The sequence below is a fragment of the Lacerta agilis genome, chromosome 1, assembly GCF_009819535.1.
Source record: "Lacerta agilis isolate rLacAgi1 chromosome 1, rLacAgi1.pri, whole genome shotgun sequence".
In the NCBI taxonomy this organism is placed as follows: Eukaryota; Metazoa; Chordata; class Lepidosauria; order Squamata; family Lacertidae; genus Lacerta; species Lacerta agilis.
The window spans coordinates 3,095,764-3,111,347 of NC_046312.1; the positions used below are offsets into that span (position 1 = coordinate 3,095,764).

At 48.4% G+C, this 15,584-nt stretch overlaps 1 protein-coding gene across 1 annotated transcript; it reads right to left on the reverse strand.

Moving 5' to 3' along the window:
• Positions 1 to 2,323: 2,323 nt before the first annotated feature.
• Positions 2,324 to 13,893, reverse strand: VCPKMT (valosin containing protein lysine methyltransferase). Its single transcript, XM_033159922.1, has 6 exons — positions 13,811 to 13,893; positions 8,716 to 8,826; positions 6,914 to 6,986; positions 6,706 to 6,825; positions 4,731 to 4,835; positions 2,324 to 2,734 (listed from the first exon to the last, which is right to left on the reverse strand). The coding sequence occupies exons 1-6, from the start codon at positions 13,825 to 13,827 to the stop codon at positions 2,720 to 2,722; spliced, it is 441 nt and encodes a 146-aa protein (XP_033015813.1). The 5' UTR covers positions 13,828 to 13,893; the 3' UTR covers positions 2,324 to 2,719.
• Between the last annotated feature and the right edge of the window lie 1,691 nt (positions 13,894 to 15,584).

Below are 15,584 nucleotides of genomic sequence, written 5' to 3' on the forward strand. Positions count from 1 at the left end.
TGCTAACCTATATGCACAGGTGCAAACTAATAAATAGTGCAATTAAATACAACTGCAATGCACCCCTGGGTGAGGGAGGCTGCGACGAGGGGACCTGCATTTCTGCTGCATGCTACGGCTGTGCCCTGAATTCAAGGTCCCTGCAGGTCCCCCTCTCAGAGTTCTTCATCTTTAAAATGGACTTCGACTAGGCAGCCCTTCAAACAGGGGAGCGTGCTCTGCGAAGCAGATCACAATGCCATCTTGTATACAATTGAGAGCCAGTGTGGTGTAGTGGTTAAGAGTGGTTAGACTCGTAATCTGGTGAACGGGTTCGCTTCCCCGCTCCTCCACATGCAGCTGCTGGGTGACCTTGGGCTAGTCACACTTCTCTGAAGTCTCTCAGCCCCACTCACCTCACAGAGTGTTTGTTGTGGGGGAGGAAGGGAAAGGAAGAATGTTAGCTGCTTTGAGACTCCTTCGGGTAGTGAAAAGCGGGATATCAAATCCAAACTCCTCTTCTTCTTCTTCTTCTTCTTCTTCTTCTTCTTCTTCTTTGTGTGTGGCAATTTATCATTAACTTTTTCATCACAAAGCAGAACAAGCCCTTTTTGAATGACCCCTGCAAAACTTCCTCAAATGCAGGGGCAGTAAAATCAATGAAGTCAGTGCGTGAATCAAACATTTTCCAGTATCGGTTCCACCCTTTCCCCCACACGCCTGCTGGATTCCTCCCCTTTTCACCCAAAGCCAACAGGTGCCTCTGGTGACCTCATAGGGGCGCCTAAAGCTAAACATGTAATATAATGAAATCCAACAAAGAGGGATTTGAGGAAGCCATGTAAACTTGTGAGGAAGGTTAGGAAAGTTAATTTTTATTTGTGTCATAAATTGTGATGAGGTATATTAACTCTGTTGATGTAAGTATGTTGTAATCCTTTTTTTTTTTAATTTGTTGATTGAATAAAAATATTTGAGAACAAACATTTCTGGTATTGGTTCCACCCTTTCCCCCACACGCCTGCTGGATTCCTCCCTTTTCACCCAAAGCCAACAGGTGCCTCTGGTGACCTCATAGGGGCACCTAAAGCTGCCCTGAAGCCAGGCGAAGAGGCCCATTTGACCTGCCCACTGCTCCAAGCTGGCAGTGACTCTCCCAGGTCTCAAGTTTGGGAGGGTCTTCTCTAACCCTGCTCTGGGATGGTCAGGGATGATGAAAGTTGGTTAGGGAACACTGTCTACCTCTGCCCTACTGGTTATGATCCTTTTCGCAGCAGTGCATGATTTGGAGCCACCGCCACCAGCCTTCCCCAACCTGGTGCCCTCTTGATGCTCTGGACCACAGTTCCCATTAGCCCCAGCCAGAGCATTTGTGGCCCAAAACTTCTGGAGGGAACTAAGCTGAGGCTGTCGCACACACACACAGGGCCTGTGCTGCACCTCTGGACTGCAGCCCCTCCCTCTGCGGCTACAGGAATGATTTCCCACCCTGTGGCAATCCAGAGATGAATGAGGAGCTTGCTGCGCACCACCCCGGTACATGTCGTACAGCCACAGCCCTTCCTTGTTGGCGCACAGCTCTACTTGCTGCAGCTCCACGCAGGACAGGCAGCTCCTTGGAAGAGAGTGGCAGAAATGGGTCAGGAGGAATCTGCAGAGTCTTTGAGCCTGGCTGAGCTTAGGAGTTCTCCTACGAAGGGCTGCATACTGGGGCGACAGAGCTGCAGAGGGAGAAGGCAGCAGCTCACGAGTTAGAATCATAGAATCCTAGAGTTGGAAGAGACCCCAAGGGCCATCCAGTCCAACCCCCTGCCAAGCAGGAAACACCATCAAAGCATTCCTGACAGATGGCTGTCAAGCCTCCGCTTAAAGACCTCCAAAGAAGGAGACTCCACCACACTCCTTGGCAGCAAATTCCACTGTCCGACAGCTCTTACTGTCAGGAAGTTCTTCCTAATGTTTAGGTGGAATCTTCTTTCTTGTAGGTCTCCAGCTCAGATCATACCCTTGCTGGGAACTCAACAGATTATCTCAGGGCCCCTGTGGCCCCCCAAAAGACTTCATTTCCATTGTCTCTGACCATTGGCCAGGTTGGCTGGGGCGAATGGGAGTCGGAGTCACTCTGCATCTGAGGCCACAAGCTCCTTATCCCCGACTTGGGGGAAATCTCACTGGATGAGCTGTGTTCTCCTTTTTCTTTCCTTGTTCTGAAAGCTTCATACAGGTGTAGGGTCTCTGTGTCTGTTCCCCCCCCCATATGTTTTCCATCTGTGTCAGCAGGAACATCCCAAATCGTATTGTGGGATCAAGGAACTTGGACAAGGTGTGGTCGGGGAGACATGACTTTTCGAGAATGCATTAGGAACAAGAGTTTAATAAATCACCCTACTTACATAACAAAATTTCTCGGAAACTGTAACTAGCAAGGCAGATTGTTACTCAGAAGTAGCTGGAAAATGTGTACAAAACACTTAGCCACCCGTGTGACTCAGAGTTACCCATTTGTGTTCACTGGCGTCATAAGCCTTCTTTTTTCTTCTTCTTCTGCAGCCAGCGCCCTTGTCGAAAGGTAAGCCAGAGCCTTGAGTCTGCAGCTCTTTCAAGAAAGCAGACTGCGTGTCTCATCTTAGGAGGAGATGGCTCGATGATCCACTTTTGCCAAAGAGATGCTCTGCAAAGTCTCTGTGAAGAGCTCTTGGCTCTATCCTTCCCAGTTCCCAGAGCGTCATTGAAGAAGCCGTCATGATGGAAAAGTCTGAAAAACATCAAGAAACCACTAACTACCTTGGCGGAAACTGTTTTGCTAGTTTCTTCTCATTGGCTCTCCCTACAAACTCTGGTTTATAAAGATAGTTTAGGCCCAGCCTCTCTCTCTAACACAAATCCCTGCTTGTCAGCATAAGCCAGGGGTAGCTCATGTGGTATCTTCCAGTTGCTGTTGGCCTATGAAAGTGTCATCATCCAAGAAGATGTGGATGCTGAGAGGAGCGGAGGCTGAGAGGAGCCATGGTCTAACAGCACCTGGAAGCACCACACAGGCTCTCCTGGGCTTAAGCTATCTTTGTTACATCCACACAGCGTTCGAAACTCTCTGAAGACTGAAGAAGGGACACTCATAAGACTATTAGGGGGTGGGCATGGGAAGGAGGAAAGCAATGACAAACCTAGACAGCATCTTAAAAAGCAAAGACATCACCTTGCCGACAAAGGTCCGTATAGTTAAGCTATGGTTTTCCTAGTAGTAATGTACGGAAGTGAGAGCTGGACCATAAAGAAGGCTGAATCGCCGAAGAATTGATGCTTTTGAATTATGGTGCTGGAGGAGACTCTTGAGAGTCCCATGGACTGCAAGAAGATCAAACCTATCCATTGTTAAAGAAATCAGCCCTGAGTGCTCACTGGAAGGACAGATCCTGAAGTTGAGGCTCCAGTACTTTGGCCACCTCATGAGAAGAGAAGACTCTCTGGAAAAGACCCTGATGTTGGGAAAGATGGAGGGCACAAGGAGAAGGGGACGACAGAGGATGAGATGGTTGGACAGTGTTCTCGAAGCGACTGGCATGAGTTTGGCCAAACTGTGAGAGGCAGTGAAGGATAGGCGTGCCTGGCGTGCTCTGGTCCATGGGGTCACGAAGAGTCGGACGCGACTGAATGACTGAACAACAACAAATGGGAAGGACTAGACCACGTGAAAAAGGAACGTAAGATTTTAGCTGCAGTGCATTCATTTTCAGCTTTGTATTCTTGTTATTAAAAAATTAAAAAAGCACACCTAGACATTCCGCTGCGGCACCCGTAACCTAGGTTTAAGGTGGCATTTAGCTCCTAGCTTTCGTATCTCAGTTTATAACACTGCATCCGCACCAGCACTAACCAGGGCTCCCTCAGAAACTGTAGCTTGAAACCATGGTTGGAAGGGAGGTAACAAAGCATAGTTATAAAATAATTTTGGTTAGTATAACCATGGTTATGATAAGGGCACAAATGGGAACGGGGGTTTGCATCTGAGTAGGAAGAGAGGCGAGGAAGGGTGTTTGCAGTCTCCTAAGCCTGATTCCCATCTTGCATGCTATGATTTGAAGCAGTGTTTGTCAAAGTGGGCGATAATGCCCACCCCGGGGGGGGGGGGCGGGTGCAGGAACGATCCAGGAGGGTGGGAGTAGCTTTGGGTGCAATTGGGGGGCACTGAATAAAAATAAGAGGGCAGTGGAAGCATAAAGAAAGAAGAGAATTTTGAAAAACCATTAGTACGTGTTTCATCTGTTGTGTAATGACGATTACCGCCAAGTTGTGCACCACTGTGGGACAGCAATAATGCCGGCTTGCCCCCCTGGATCTGGTGGCTGTGCTGGAGCCGAGGTGTTTTCCCGGGCTTGGGGGAACCCTTTTCGGCTTCTCAACCAATCACAGCTTGCCTGCCTATTTGGCCAATGGCAGGGGGGGCACTATTTTTTTTTTCTGAAAAGGGGGCAGTAGGCCAAATAAGTCTGGGAACCTCTGATTTGGAGGGAGACAGAATTCCACCCGTGCTGAGCCAATGATTATCCTTTACAGGGCTGCAGGGAGGAGGAGGAGGGAGGAAACACAGAAATGAGATTTGGGTGGGCTTCCACTCAAAACCACCATCCAGGCAGGAGTCAATCATTCAACCACAAGAACAGCAACCTTATATTGCTATGGCCTCCAAAAAATGGAAGGTTTTCTGGAGCATAAGCTAGTCCATCTCTGGTGCCTTTCCAGTGACCACCTACCGTTTTCTTCTTTCTGATGATGAATATATGGATGTCCTCGCTCCGATACTCCTCATCGTGCTTCTCCAAGGGAACCTTCTCCAGATCAAAGTCCCTCTGAAGAAGCTGCGATTTAAAATTGCACAAGAATAAAAGAGTGCGGCTAAATGTCCTTGGCCTCATTCAGATCTGAGCCTCCAAGAGAAATTGCACCACTTATGTAACCATAACCTCAGAAGCACAGCACAGAAATCCTCCACTCAGACTCCTGGGAACCGAAGGAGAGCCCAGCTGCTGCATGAAAGGCACACCTGGCCCCGCATCCTGCTTCTCTCAGGGGCAAATCAGGTGCCTATGGGAAGCCCACAAACAGGGTATGAGCCCCACAGCCCTCAGCCACGGTTGTTCCCCAGCACGCTGCCTCTGATTCTGGGGGAAGTTTTCAGCCACTGCTACCTTTCTCCTTCATGCCTAATCCACTTCTAAAGCAATCTAATTCAGTGCCATCACAATATCCAGCATTCACTCATTTTGTAGTTTAACTACAGGTGAAACTCAAAAAATTAGAATATCATGGATAGGTTCATTTCTTTCAGTAATTCAACTTAAAAGGTGAAACTAATATATGAGATAGACTCATGACATGCAAAGCGAGATATGCCAAGCCTTTATTCATTATAATTGTGATGATTATGGCATACAGCTGATGAGAACCCCAAATTAACAATCTCAACTTTGGGGTTTTCATCAGCTGATCGCCATAATCATCACAATTATAACAAGCAAAGGCTTGACACATCTCGCTTTGCATGTCATGAGTCTATCTCATACATTAAACTCCAGTAGCTAATGAAAACAATTGCTTACATAAATGGACTTTTCCACGATATTCTAATTTTCGAGTTTCACCTGTATGTGCTGTGTTTGTGAAAGTGGGCGATACTGACTCTCCCACCATTCACTTTCACTGGATGACCGCCCGATTCTAGTACTAAGACACAGAAAAACCTATTCGTACCACATTCTCCAGACCATGTGTAATTTCATACAATAATAATTTATTAAGTTATATACAACGCATCTGATTGGGTTGGCCTTGCCATCCTGGGCGGCTTCAATTAAAAACATTAAGCACAATCAAACCTTTAAAACTTCCCTCAACAGATGTCTTCTGAAAGTCAAATAGTTGTCTATTTCTTTGACATCTGATGGGAGGGTGTTCCACGGGCAGGTGCCACTACTGAGAAGGCCCTCTACCTGGTTCCCTGTAACTTTGCTTCTCGCAGTGAGGGAACTGCCAAAGGCCCTCAGAGCTGGACCTCAGTGTCTGGGATGAGTGATGGGGGGTGGAGACGCTCCATGATAGAAGTCTATCACGTTCTCTAAACTAAAGAGTCTCAAATGTTGTGAGTTTCTCCATCTCCTTATATGAGAGCCAGTGTGGTGTAGTGGTTAAGAGCGGTAGACTCATAATCTGGTGAACCAGGTTCGCGTCTCCGCTCCTCCACATGCAGCTGCTGGGTGACCTTGGGCTAGTCCCACTTCTCTGAAGTCTCTCAGCCCCACTCACCTCTCAGAGTGTTTGTTGTGGGGGAGGAAGCGAAAGGAGAATGTTAGCCGCTTGGAGACTCCTTCGGGTAGTGAAAAGGGGGATATCAAATCCAAACTCTTCTTCTCTTCTTCATCTCCTTGGCTGTTTCGGTTGCCCTTTCCTGAATTTTTTCCAAATCTACAATATCCTTTTGGAGGTGAGATGGCCAGAAAGCATTCAATGTGTGTCACAGCACGTTTTTTTTTTAAAAGCATTTAAACTTTGGGTTAGTCTAGAAGACCCTTGAGGTCCCTTCCAACATTATAATTCTATGATTCTATGACACCGGCAGGTTTCTGTTTGATTTTTATATTCCGTTCTAGAAAGCACCTTGGGATACTTCCTGGCTTTTCTCCACAGGAACAAGGGCCCTTCCAAGATATTCTCCATTGGCAGATGACTCACCTCAAAGAATTTTTTCTCCACCTCTGGGTTCTTCCCCATAGTCCTTTCTTCATAGCAGCAAAGGATGGTAGTCTCAGGGCCAGCCAGGTCCTTCAGAGTCTTGAGCAACGGCTCCAGTGACTGTCCGTAAAACAGAAAGCACTTGCCACTTAACTTCATTTCACACTTGCAGCCAAGAGGCTAATCTACAAGAAAAAATGTGATTTACCTCTTCGTAGTAGATGCAGTCTGCCATCAGGATATAATCAGGTGCCGGAAGGAAGTCTGTTACTTCTTCACCCCTAAACAAGAAGCAGAGGTAGATGCAATACAGAGAAGAACATTTGGTTTTATTTGTGCCCTGGTGTTCAGTCAACAGCGGCTCCCAAAGCAGCTTTATAATTAAATGCGTAAAAAAGTAGAAGTCTATCTAAAGTTATGCAGAACAAAATAAAAAAATAAAAAAATCCTTCCAGTAGCACCTTAGAGACCAACTAAGTTTGTTCTTGGTATGAGCTTTCGTGTGCATGCACAAAGAACAAACTTGTTGTTGTTCAGTCGTGTCCGACTCTTCGTGACCCCATGGACCAGAGCACGCCAGGCACGCCTATCCTTCATTGCCTCTCGCAGTTTGGCCAAACTCATGTTAGTAGCTTCGAGAACACTGTCCAACCATCTCATCCTCTGTCGTCCCCTTCTCCTTGTGCCCTCCATCTTTCCCAACATCAGGGTCTTTTCTAGGGAGTCTTCTCTTCTCATGAGGTGGCCAAAGTACTGAAGCCTCAAGTTCAGGATCTGTCCTTCCACTGAGCACTCAGGGCTGATTTCTTTGAGGATGGATAGGTTTGATCTTCTTGCAGTCCATGGGACTCTCAAGAGTCTCCTCCAGCACCATAATTCAAAAGCATCAATTCTTCGGCGATCAGCCTTCTTTATGGTCCAGCTCTCACTTCCGTACATTACTACTGGGAAAACCATAGCTTTAACTATACGGACCTTTGTCGGCAAGGTGATGTCTTTGCTTTTTAAGATGCTGTCTAGGTTTGTCATTGCTTTTCTCCCAAGAAGCAGGCGTCTTCTAATTTCGTGACTGCTGTCACCATCTGCAGTGATCATGGAACCCAAGAAAGTGAAATCTCTCACTGCCTCCATTTCTTCCCCTTCTATTTGCCAGGAGGTGATGGGACCAGTGGCCATGATCTTAGTTCTTTTTTATGTTGAGCTTCAGACCATATTTTGCGCTCTCTTCTTTCACTCTCAGTAAAAGGTTCTTTAATTCTTCCTCACTTTCTGCCATCAAGGTAGTATCATCAGCATATCTGAGATTGTTGATATTTTTTCCGGCAATCTTAATTCCGGCTCGGGATTCATCCAGTCCAGCCTTTCGCATGATGAAGAACAAACTTAGTTGGTCTCTAAGGTGCTACTGGAATGATTTTTTTATTTTTTATTTTGCTTTGACTATGGCAGACCAACACGCCTACCTACCTGTAACTAAAGTTATGCAGGTATGTGTGTGGCAGTCTTCTGGGCAAACCCAAGAGCACAGGCCAGGCCAACCTTCACCAACCTGGTGACACTGAGGAGGGGTTGGACCAGATGACCTTCGCGGTCCCTTCTAATGCTACAATTCTATTAACTAAGACTAAAACTTTGGACCACATGCTGGCTGGGGCTGATGGGAGTTTTAGTCCAAAGTATATGGCGGGCAGCAGGGGGCAGAATGATGCAGGGCCTGGCAGATCTACCTCTGCTGGCCTACCAACTTAGTTCTACGTTTAGCCGCCCCTATGCAAAACCTTCTAAGCTTCAAATATACATAAAATGCTAAGTCAGTTCAAAGCAAAGTATGGAACAGCTGGAGGAAGTTGAAAGCAAGCTCATGTTCACATGATTATCTGCGACTTCACGCTACAGATCACAGCCCTACCTAAGAGTCACTCTCTGGTTAAAGTTGACTTCCATTTCCTAAAATTGGTTAGCAGTTTCTTGAGGAAATTTTAAATTACAGAACAAGAAGTTCATACGAACCATTTCAGTACCTTGGCTTGAATGGAACCCGTGATAAGATGCCGATTATTCTCAATGTTCATTTTCAGCAAATCCTGAACTTCATCGAGATCAGTAACTGTAACGTTTGCACTACAAAAGAGGTGGGAGGGGGGCTATATTACCTGCCCGTCTCATACACACACAATTCAAGAAACCACACAATGCACAAGTTTTAAAGCATCCCTCACTCAGTGTAGGAAAAGCCCTGTTTGCAACTAAGTTCTTGCCAAAGCAACTATGCTTAAAACTCCATACATGAACCAACACAGATCCAGTTCTGGTGGGAAATGAATCAGGCATGCAAAATTAGGGCACACACCAAAATAACCAGGTTAAAGAAATCCAGCATAAAAGGGATATAAATGAAAATGATTAATACAATGAGGCCCACCCTTTTGTTGTTGTTCAGTCGTTCAGTCGTGTCCGACTCTTCGTGACCCCATGGACCAGAGCACGCCAGGCACGCCTATCCTCCACTGCCTCCTGCAGTTTGGCCACTCATGCCAGTCGCTTCAAGAACACTGTCCAACCATCTCATCCTCTGTCGTCCCCTTCTCCTTGCGCCCTCCATCTTTCCCAACATCAGGGTCTTTTCCAGGGAGTCTTCTCTTCTCATGAGGTGGCCAAAGTACTGGAGCCTCAACTTCAGGATCTGTCCTTCCAGTGAGCACTCAGGGCTGATTTCTTTGAGAATGGATAGGTTTGATCTTCTTGCAGTCCATGGGACTCTCAAGAGTCTCCTCCACCCTACCATGCTGCAAAACCCTTCAGCATGTTGGAACACTATTTCAATCTCTAGTAGTAAACTTTAAATATGTGTGATTAGCAGTGCAATTGTGGGTTTTTTTGGGGGGGGGAGCCTAGACTCAATCCCTTTAGCTCTAGGTGCAGGACCACAAGATGGGAGTGCTGGCTACTAGTTAAAACAAAATAAAATAAAATATTCTTTCCAGTAGCACCTCAGAGACCAACTAAGTTTGTTCTTGGTATGAGCTTTCGTGGGTGTGTGAGAAGGGCATGGATCCCAGTGATGACAGGAGGAACAGATCTGCGATGGGTGCCCTGGCCTCTCCCACTTTCTCTCCGCAGAGCCTTTCAGAAGAGCAGCAGGGCAGGCAGAAAAGGAACACAGCTCAGTGCTGCAAGATCGGGCTGCAGGGAAAGTCTCTTGGCCTGAAACCCTGGAGGTGCTGCTGCCAGTCAGTGTAGGTGATACTGAACTTGACAGTCCCAACTAGATGGACCTGACGGCATATTCCTCTGCTCCTGTATCTCCAGAACCTTGAAGACTAGAAACTTGCTGATGATTTTAAGGGAAATGCTATAGCTCGGTGGCAAGAGCACCTGTATTATTATTATTATTATTATTATTATTATTATTTAGAAGGTCTCATGCTCAGTCTCAAGAAGGCTCCAAGGTGACCGCTGCTGCCAGTCAGTGTGGGCAATACTGAACTAGATGGACCAACTAGATGGGCCTGAGGACTGGAAACTTACTGTTAATATTAAGGGAAGAGCTATAGCTCGGTGGTGACTAGCATGAGTTTGGCCAAACTGCAGGAGGAAGTGAAAGGTAGGGGTGCCTGGCGTGCTCTGGTCCATGGGGTCATGAAGAGTCGGACACGACTGAACAACAACAACAACAACAAATAGCTCGGTGGGAAGGGCACCTATATTATTATTAAGACAGTCCCATGCTCAATCCCAAGAAGGCATCAGCGTCTCCAGGTAGCACTGGGGGAAAGACTCCTGTTGTAATTAATTAATTATTATTATTATTATTATTATTATTATCCACCACCTCCTGGCAAACAGAAGGGGAAGAAATGGAGGCAGTGAGAGATTTCACTTTCTTGGGTTCCATGATCACTGCAGATGGTGACAGCAGTCACGAAATTAGAAGACGCCTGCTTCTTGGGAGAAAAGCAATGACAAACCTAGACAGCATCTTAAAAAGCAAAGACATCACCTTGCCGACAAAGGTCCGTATAGTTAAAGCTATGGTTTTCCCAGTAGTAATGTACGGAAGTGAGAGCTGGACCATAAAGAAGGCTGATCGCCGAAGAATTGATGCTTTTGAATTATGGTGCTGGAGGAGACTCTTGAGAGTCCCATGGACTGCAAGAAGATCAAACCTATCCATCCTTAAAGAAATCAGGCCTGAGTGCTCACTGGAAGGACAGATCCTGAAGTTGAGGCTCCAGTACTTTGGCCACCTCATGAGAAGAGAAGACTCCCTGGAAAAGACCCTGATGTTAGGAAAGACGGAGGGCACAAGGAGAAGGGGACGGCAGAGGACGAGATGGTTGGACAGTGTTCTCGAAGCTACCAACATGAGTTTGGCCAAACTGCGAGAGGCAGTGAAGGATAGGCGTGCCTGGCGTGCTCTGGTCCATGGGGTCACGAAGAGTCGGACACGACTGAACGACTGAACAACAACAACAACAACAATTATTATTATTATTATTCAGAAGCTCTCATGGTCAATCCCAAGAAGGCATCAGCGTCTCCAGGTAGCACTGGGGGAAAGACTCCTGTATTTATTATTATTATTATTATTATTATTATTATTATTATTATTAAGGTCCAGGGGCATACCCAGGATCAAAACTGGGGGGGGGGCAAGCCATGGTCGTTCAGGTTGTGACATTTCAGCACAGAAAAAGCGAATGAAACCAATGAAACACCAACTGCTGTTTAAGTACAAAGCTGACGTTTTGAAACATTGTGGGGGGGTGGGGGGGTATAAAGCAGTGACATCCTAAACCTAAAAAAGGACCCAAACCTTGGGTCACAAAGGCTGCAGCCCTAACTGCACTTACCTGAGAGTAAGCCCTGCTGAATCTAATAGGACCTTACTTCTGAGTAAACAGTAGGACTGCAGCAAGAAACACATTTGGGAATTAGGGCTTTCTGTTTTAAGTCTCAACCAGAGGAAAATGTAATATTGGAGATTAGGGAGAAAGGAATATGAATAGATTGGGGGGAGGGGGCTGACGAGAGACCAAAAACCACAGGTAGCAAGACAAGGCACACTTTCTGGGGAGCAAGTGTCACACACAGTTGCTTGGGGAGAGGACTGCAGAGGGACCATAGTTGTGTGTGTGTTTTTTTTTCAGAAAAATGTAGAATTGGAAAGGACCCTGCAGGTCATCTAGCCCAACCCCCTGCAATGCTTTTTAGCTTGCATTGATCTTAAAAACCTCCAGTGCCATTTTTTTTTAGTTGGATAAGCAATTAACAGGCTTGTTTCACAAATAAGGGAGAAGGGGGTTGCTGACTTGGTTTGGTTTGCCTTTGTTCTAGTTTTTAGCATGTGCTTAGTACCGTAGTTTCACGCAGTGAGCCGCCCTGATATCTATGGGTGGAGGGCAGTAGTAGTAGTAATGATATTTTTCGTGGGGGTTGGAGTGAGCGGGGTGATGGCCAGCTGCTGGAATGAATGGGGTTGGTGCTAAATGGTCTGGCTTGCTTTACAACCCCTAGGGCCCTTGTTGTTGGGGTGGGGCGGGGTGGGGTGGTGAATGAGGAGCCCATCCCCAGAGGAGGAGGAGGAGGAGAAGAAGAAGAAGAGTGAGGGGAGGAGGCTTCCCTTCACTGGGATAGAGTTGCCTGTAACATTAAACACAGGACACGATTCCAGGGAGAGAAACCAGGGCAGCAGCTGCTACTACTCACGGCTCGGGCTAGATGTAGCTTTATCATGCTTTAATTTAACCACGCTTGAATGTTCACACTCAAGGTTATGGGAATTAATTCAGAATCTTATGTTTTCAGGAGTAGGGTGGACGTTAGGGCAAAACTAAAGCTCCTCTTGAGAGTCCCATGGACTGCAAGAAGATCAAACCTATCCGTCCTTAAAGAAATCAGCCCTGAGTGCTCACTAGAAGGACAGATCCTGAAGTTGAGGCTCCAAGACTTTGGCCACCTCATGAGAAGAGAAGACTCCCTGGAAAAGACCCTGATGTTGGGAAAGATGGAGGGCACAAGGAGAAGGGGAAGACAGAGGGTGAGATGGTTGGACAGTGTTCTCGAAGCTACTAACATGAGTTTGGCCAAACTGCGGGAGGCAATGGAGGATAGGCGTGCCTGGCATGCTCTGGTCCATGGGGTCACGAAGAGTCGGACACGACTGAACGACTGAACAACAACGAAAGCTCCTGCTGGGAAAAAACAACTTAAATATTGATTACTTTTGAGAAAGTCCTCTAAAGAACCACCGGAACCTGCGTTTTCATGCAGGGGAATGCTTTAATTAACTGACCTGGGCCAATATTGGGAGAACATGTCAGGTCTGAGACAGACCCCTCGTCTCCTTCCTTTTGTGCAACCCCCACTACAACTTTCCTCTAGGGCAGAGGCGGTCTTCCCGCACCCTGTTCATTTCACAGCCTGGCAGCTCAAGCCGCCGTCCACCCAAGCAGGGGAAACAAGACCACACGGCAGGGACAGGAGGTGCCCAATGGAAGCAGCAGGGTGAGAAAGAGAAAAGGCAGGGAGAGAGCGCACCTGACGCCACAGCCAGGCCACGTACAGAAAACGGGCCTTTCGGGGGTAGGGGAAGCTGCAAACGCGGAGCCAGGAATGGAAGGAAAGGGAAAGGAGTTTGCTGAGCGGGAAAGGGAGAGAGCTGCACCTGCGCCGAACACCATCAGCCAGAGCTGGGGGGCTGCGCGCGCAGCGCTCTCCTCTCTTGCCCGGTGCCAGAGCGGGGGCTGCGGAAGCACGCAAACCACGCCCCCCCCCGGCAGCCGGATTGGCTGGCCGGCTGCCTCAGGAGCCAGCTCTCGCCCCCCCCCCCCAAAAACATGAGCCCCGTGAAGCGTGTTTCCTTTTCCATGTCCTGTCAGGGACTCAAGGCTGCTGCTTCTGGTGGTGGGGGGGGGGGGGAGAGACGCCCCCTCCTGCCCCTCCCTCCCTCCCTCCCATGAGAAGGCCTCACGCTCAACCCCAAGAAGGCGCCGGCGCCTCCGTCCACGTGTTACTGTCATTCTGAAAGGCTCCAGGGTGCCTCACACTGAGCGAGACGGACATGCTGAGGCGAGGCCCGGCCGTGGCGGCGGCGGCGACGTACCCGAGGCTGGCGGCCATGAGGCCCACGAGGCCGGTGCCTGCTCCCAGCTCGAGCGCGGCCTTGCGGCGGAGGGGGAGCCCCGCCGGCCCCGCCGCCTCCGAGTCCTCGGCCGCCCCCTTCTCGAGGAAGCGCGCCAGCACCAGCGCCGCGTCCCACACCACGCAGCCCGTGCCGCCCGCCGAGCGCTGCCCGACGCGGAGCCCCGCCGAGCCGTCCCGCCGGGCCAGGGCGCGCTCGAACCCCGGCCCCGGGGAAGAAGAAGACATGGTGGAGGAGGCCGCGGGCAGAGGAGACGGAGCCCGGCCGGCCGGAAAGAGGGAGGGAGGGAGGGAGGAGGAGCGAGAGGGACGTTGGGAGGCGGCTTCGGAGGGCGGCAGGAGGAGGCCGCTCTCCCCTCACAGACACACACGGGGAAGCAGAGCCGCTGCGCCTGCTTATTAATTCACATTACATCGGCAGACAAACGTAGCAGTACACTTTGGAACTCCCTGCCTCTTGATCTCAGGGAGGCAGTGCCGCCCGGATTTACCTATAAGTTAAACAAGCTATGGGTCCCACTCTCTTGGGGCCCCCCCCAAAAAAAAATTAAAGGGGAAAAACTGGATGTACGTTAAATATAAGATAAAAAACAAATAAAATAAAACCTGCATACAGCAACAGTGTTTGTGTGTTGTGTAGGCTCCTATGATGTAAGTCATGGGCCCCGCCTGCTAGCCTGCTCCCTAAAATATCACTGGTTTGCTCCTTTCTATATATATAACATGAGTTTGGCCAAACTGCGAGAGGCAGTGAAGGATAGGCGTGCCTGGCGTGCTCTGGTCCATGGGGTCACGAAGAGTCGGACACGACTGAACGACTGAACAACAACAACATATATAGGGTGCCTACATTCTGCATGTGCCAATGGCTTGGTACCTATTAGGTCCATAAATGACCATATAGCATATAAAAAGGTAAAGAGACCCCTGACCGTTAAGTCCAGTCGCAGACGACTCTGGAGTTGCGGCGCTCATCTCGCTCTATAGGCCGAGGGAGCTGGCGTTTGTCCGCAGACAGCTTCCGGGTCATGTGGCCAGCATGAATAAGCCGCTTCTGGCGAACCAGAGCAGTGCACGGAAACACTGTTTACCTTCCCGCTGGAGCAGTACCTATTTATCTACTTGCACTTTTGACGTGCTTTAGAACTGCTAGGTGGGCAGGAGCTGGGACCGCGGGGATTCGAACCACCGACCTGATCGGCAAGCCTTGGGCTCTGTGGTTTAACCACATATAGTCAACACAAGAAATAGCATATATTCAACACAAAAAGCAGCAACAATTTGTTGTTGACAAAGGACAGCTGGACATATTAAGGGCCCCATTACCTTCAGTAGCTGAGGGTCTCATCAAACCTAAATCTGGCCCTGGGGAGGCGGCTTCGCTGTGCTCCTTTCGGAGCCTGCTAAAAACACTTTTGGTAAGGAAGCTGGGGCGGCTTTTAATCTGTTTTTAGCCCACCCCTGTTTTAACCACCTTTCAAAAGGCTTGCCAGGGTCTCCTGTTTTTGGACTACAATTCCCATAACCCCTGATTACTGGTCCTGCTAGTGAGGGATGATGGGAGTTGTAGTAAAAAAAAAAAAGAGCAAGACCCAAATTTGGGAAATCAAACCATTGCTTATACCGGTAATTTTGTTACTTTTTTTGTAAACTGCACAGAGGTTTTTCATTCACCTTATTAAATAAATAAGCATGCCACCACTTTTGGGCCCTTAAAGCTACCGGCAGTCTCTGTG

Bases quoted from the DNA above. Each gene is read 5' to 3' on its own strand.
- VCPKMT (XM_033159922.1), bottom strand. The intron at 6,987-8,715 runs GTTCGTATGAAC...CTTCTTGTTTAG, and splicing joins CAAGCCAAGGTACTGAAATG to GGGTGAAGAAGTAACAGACT. The intron at 4,836-6,705 runs GTGAGTCATCTG...TTTAAATCGCAG, and splicing joins TGGAGAAAAAATTCTTTGAG to CTTCTTCAGAGGGACTTTGA.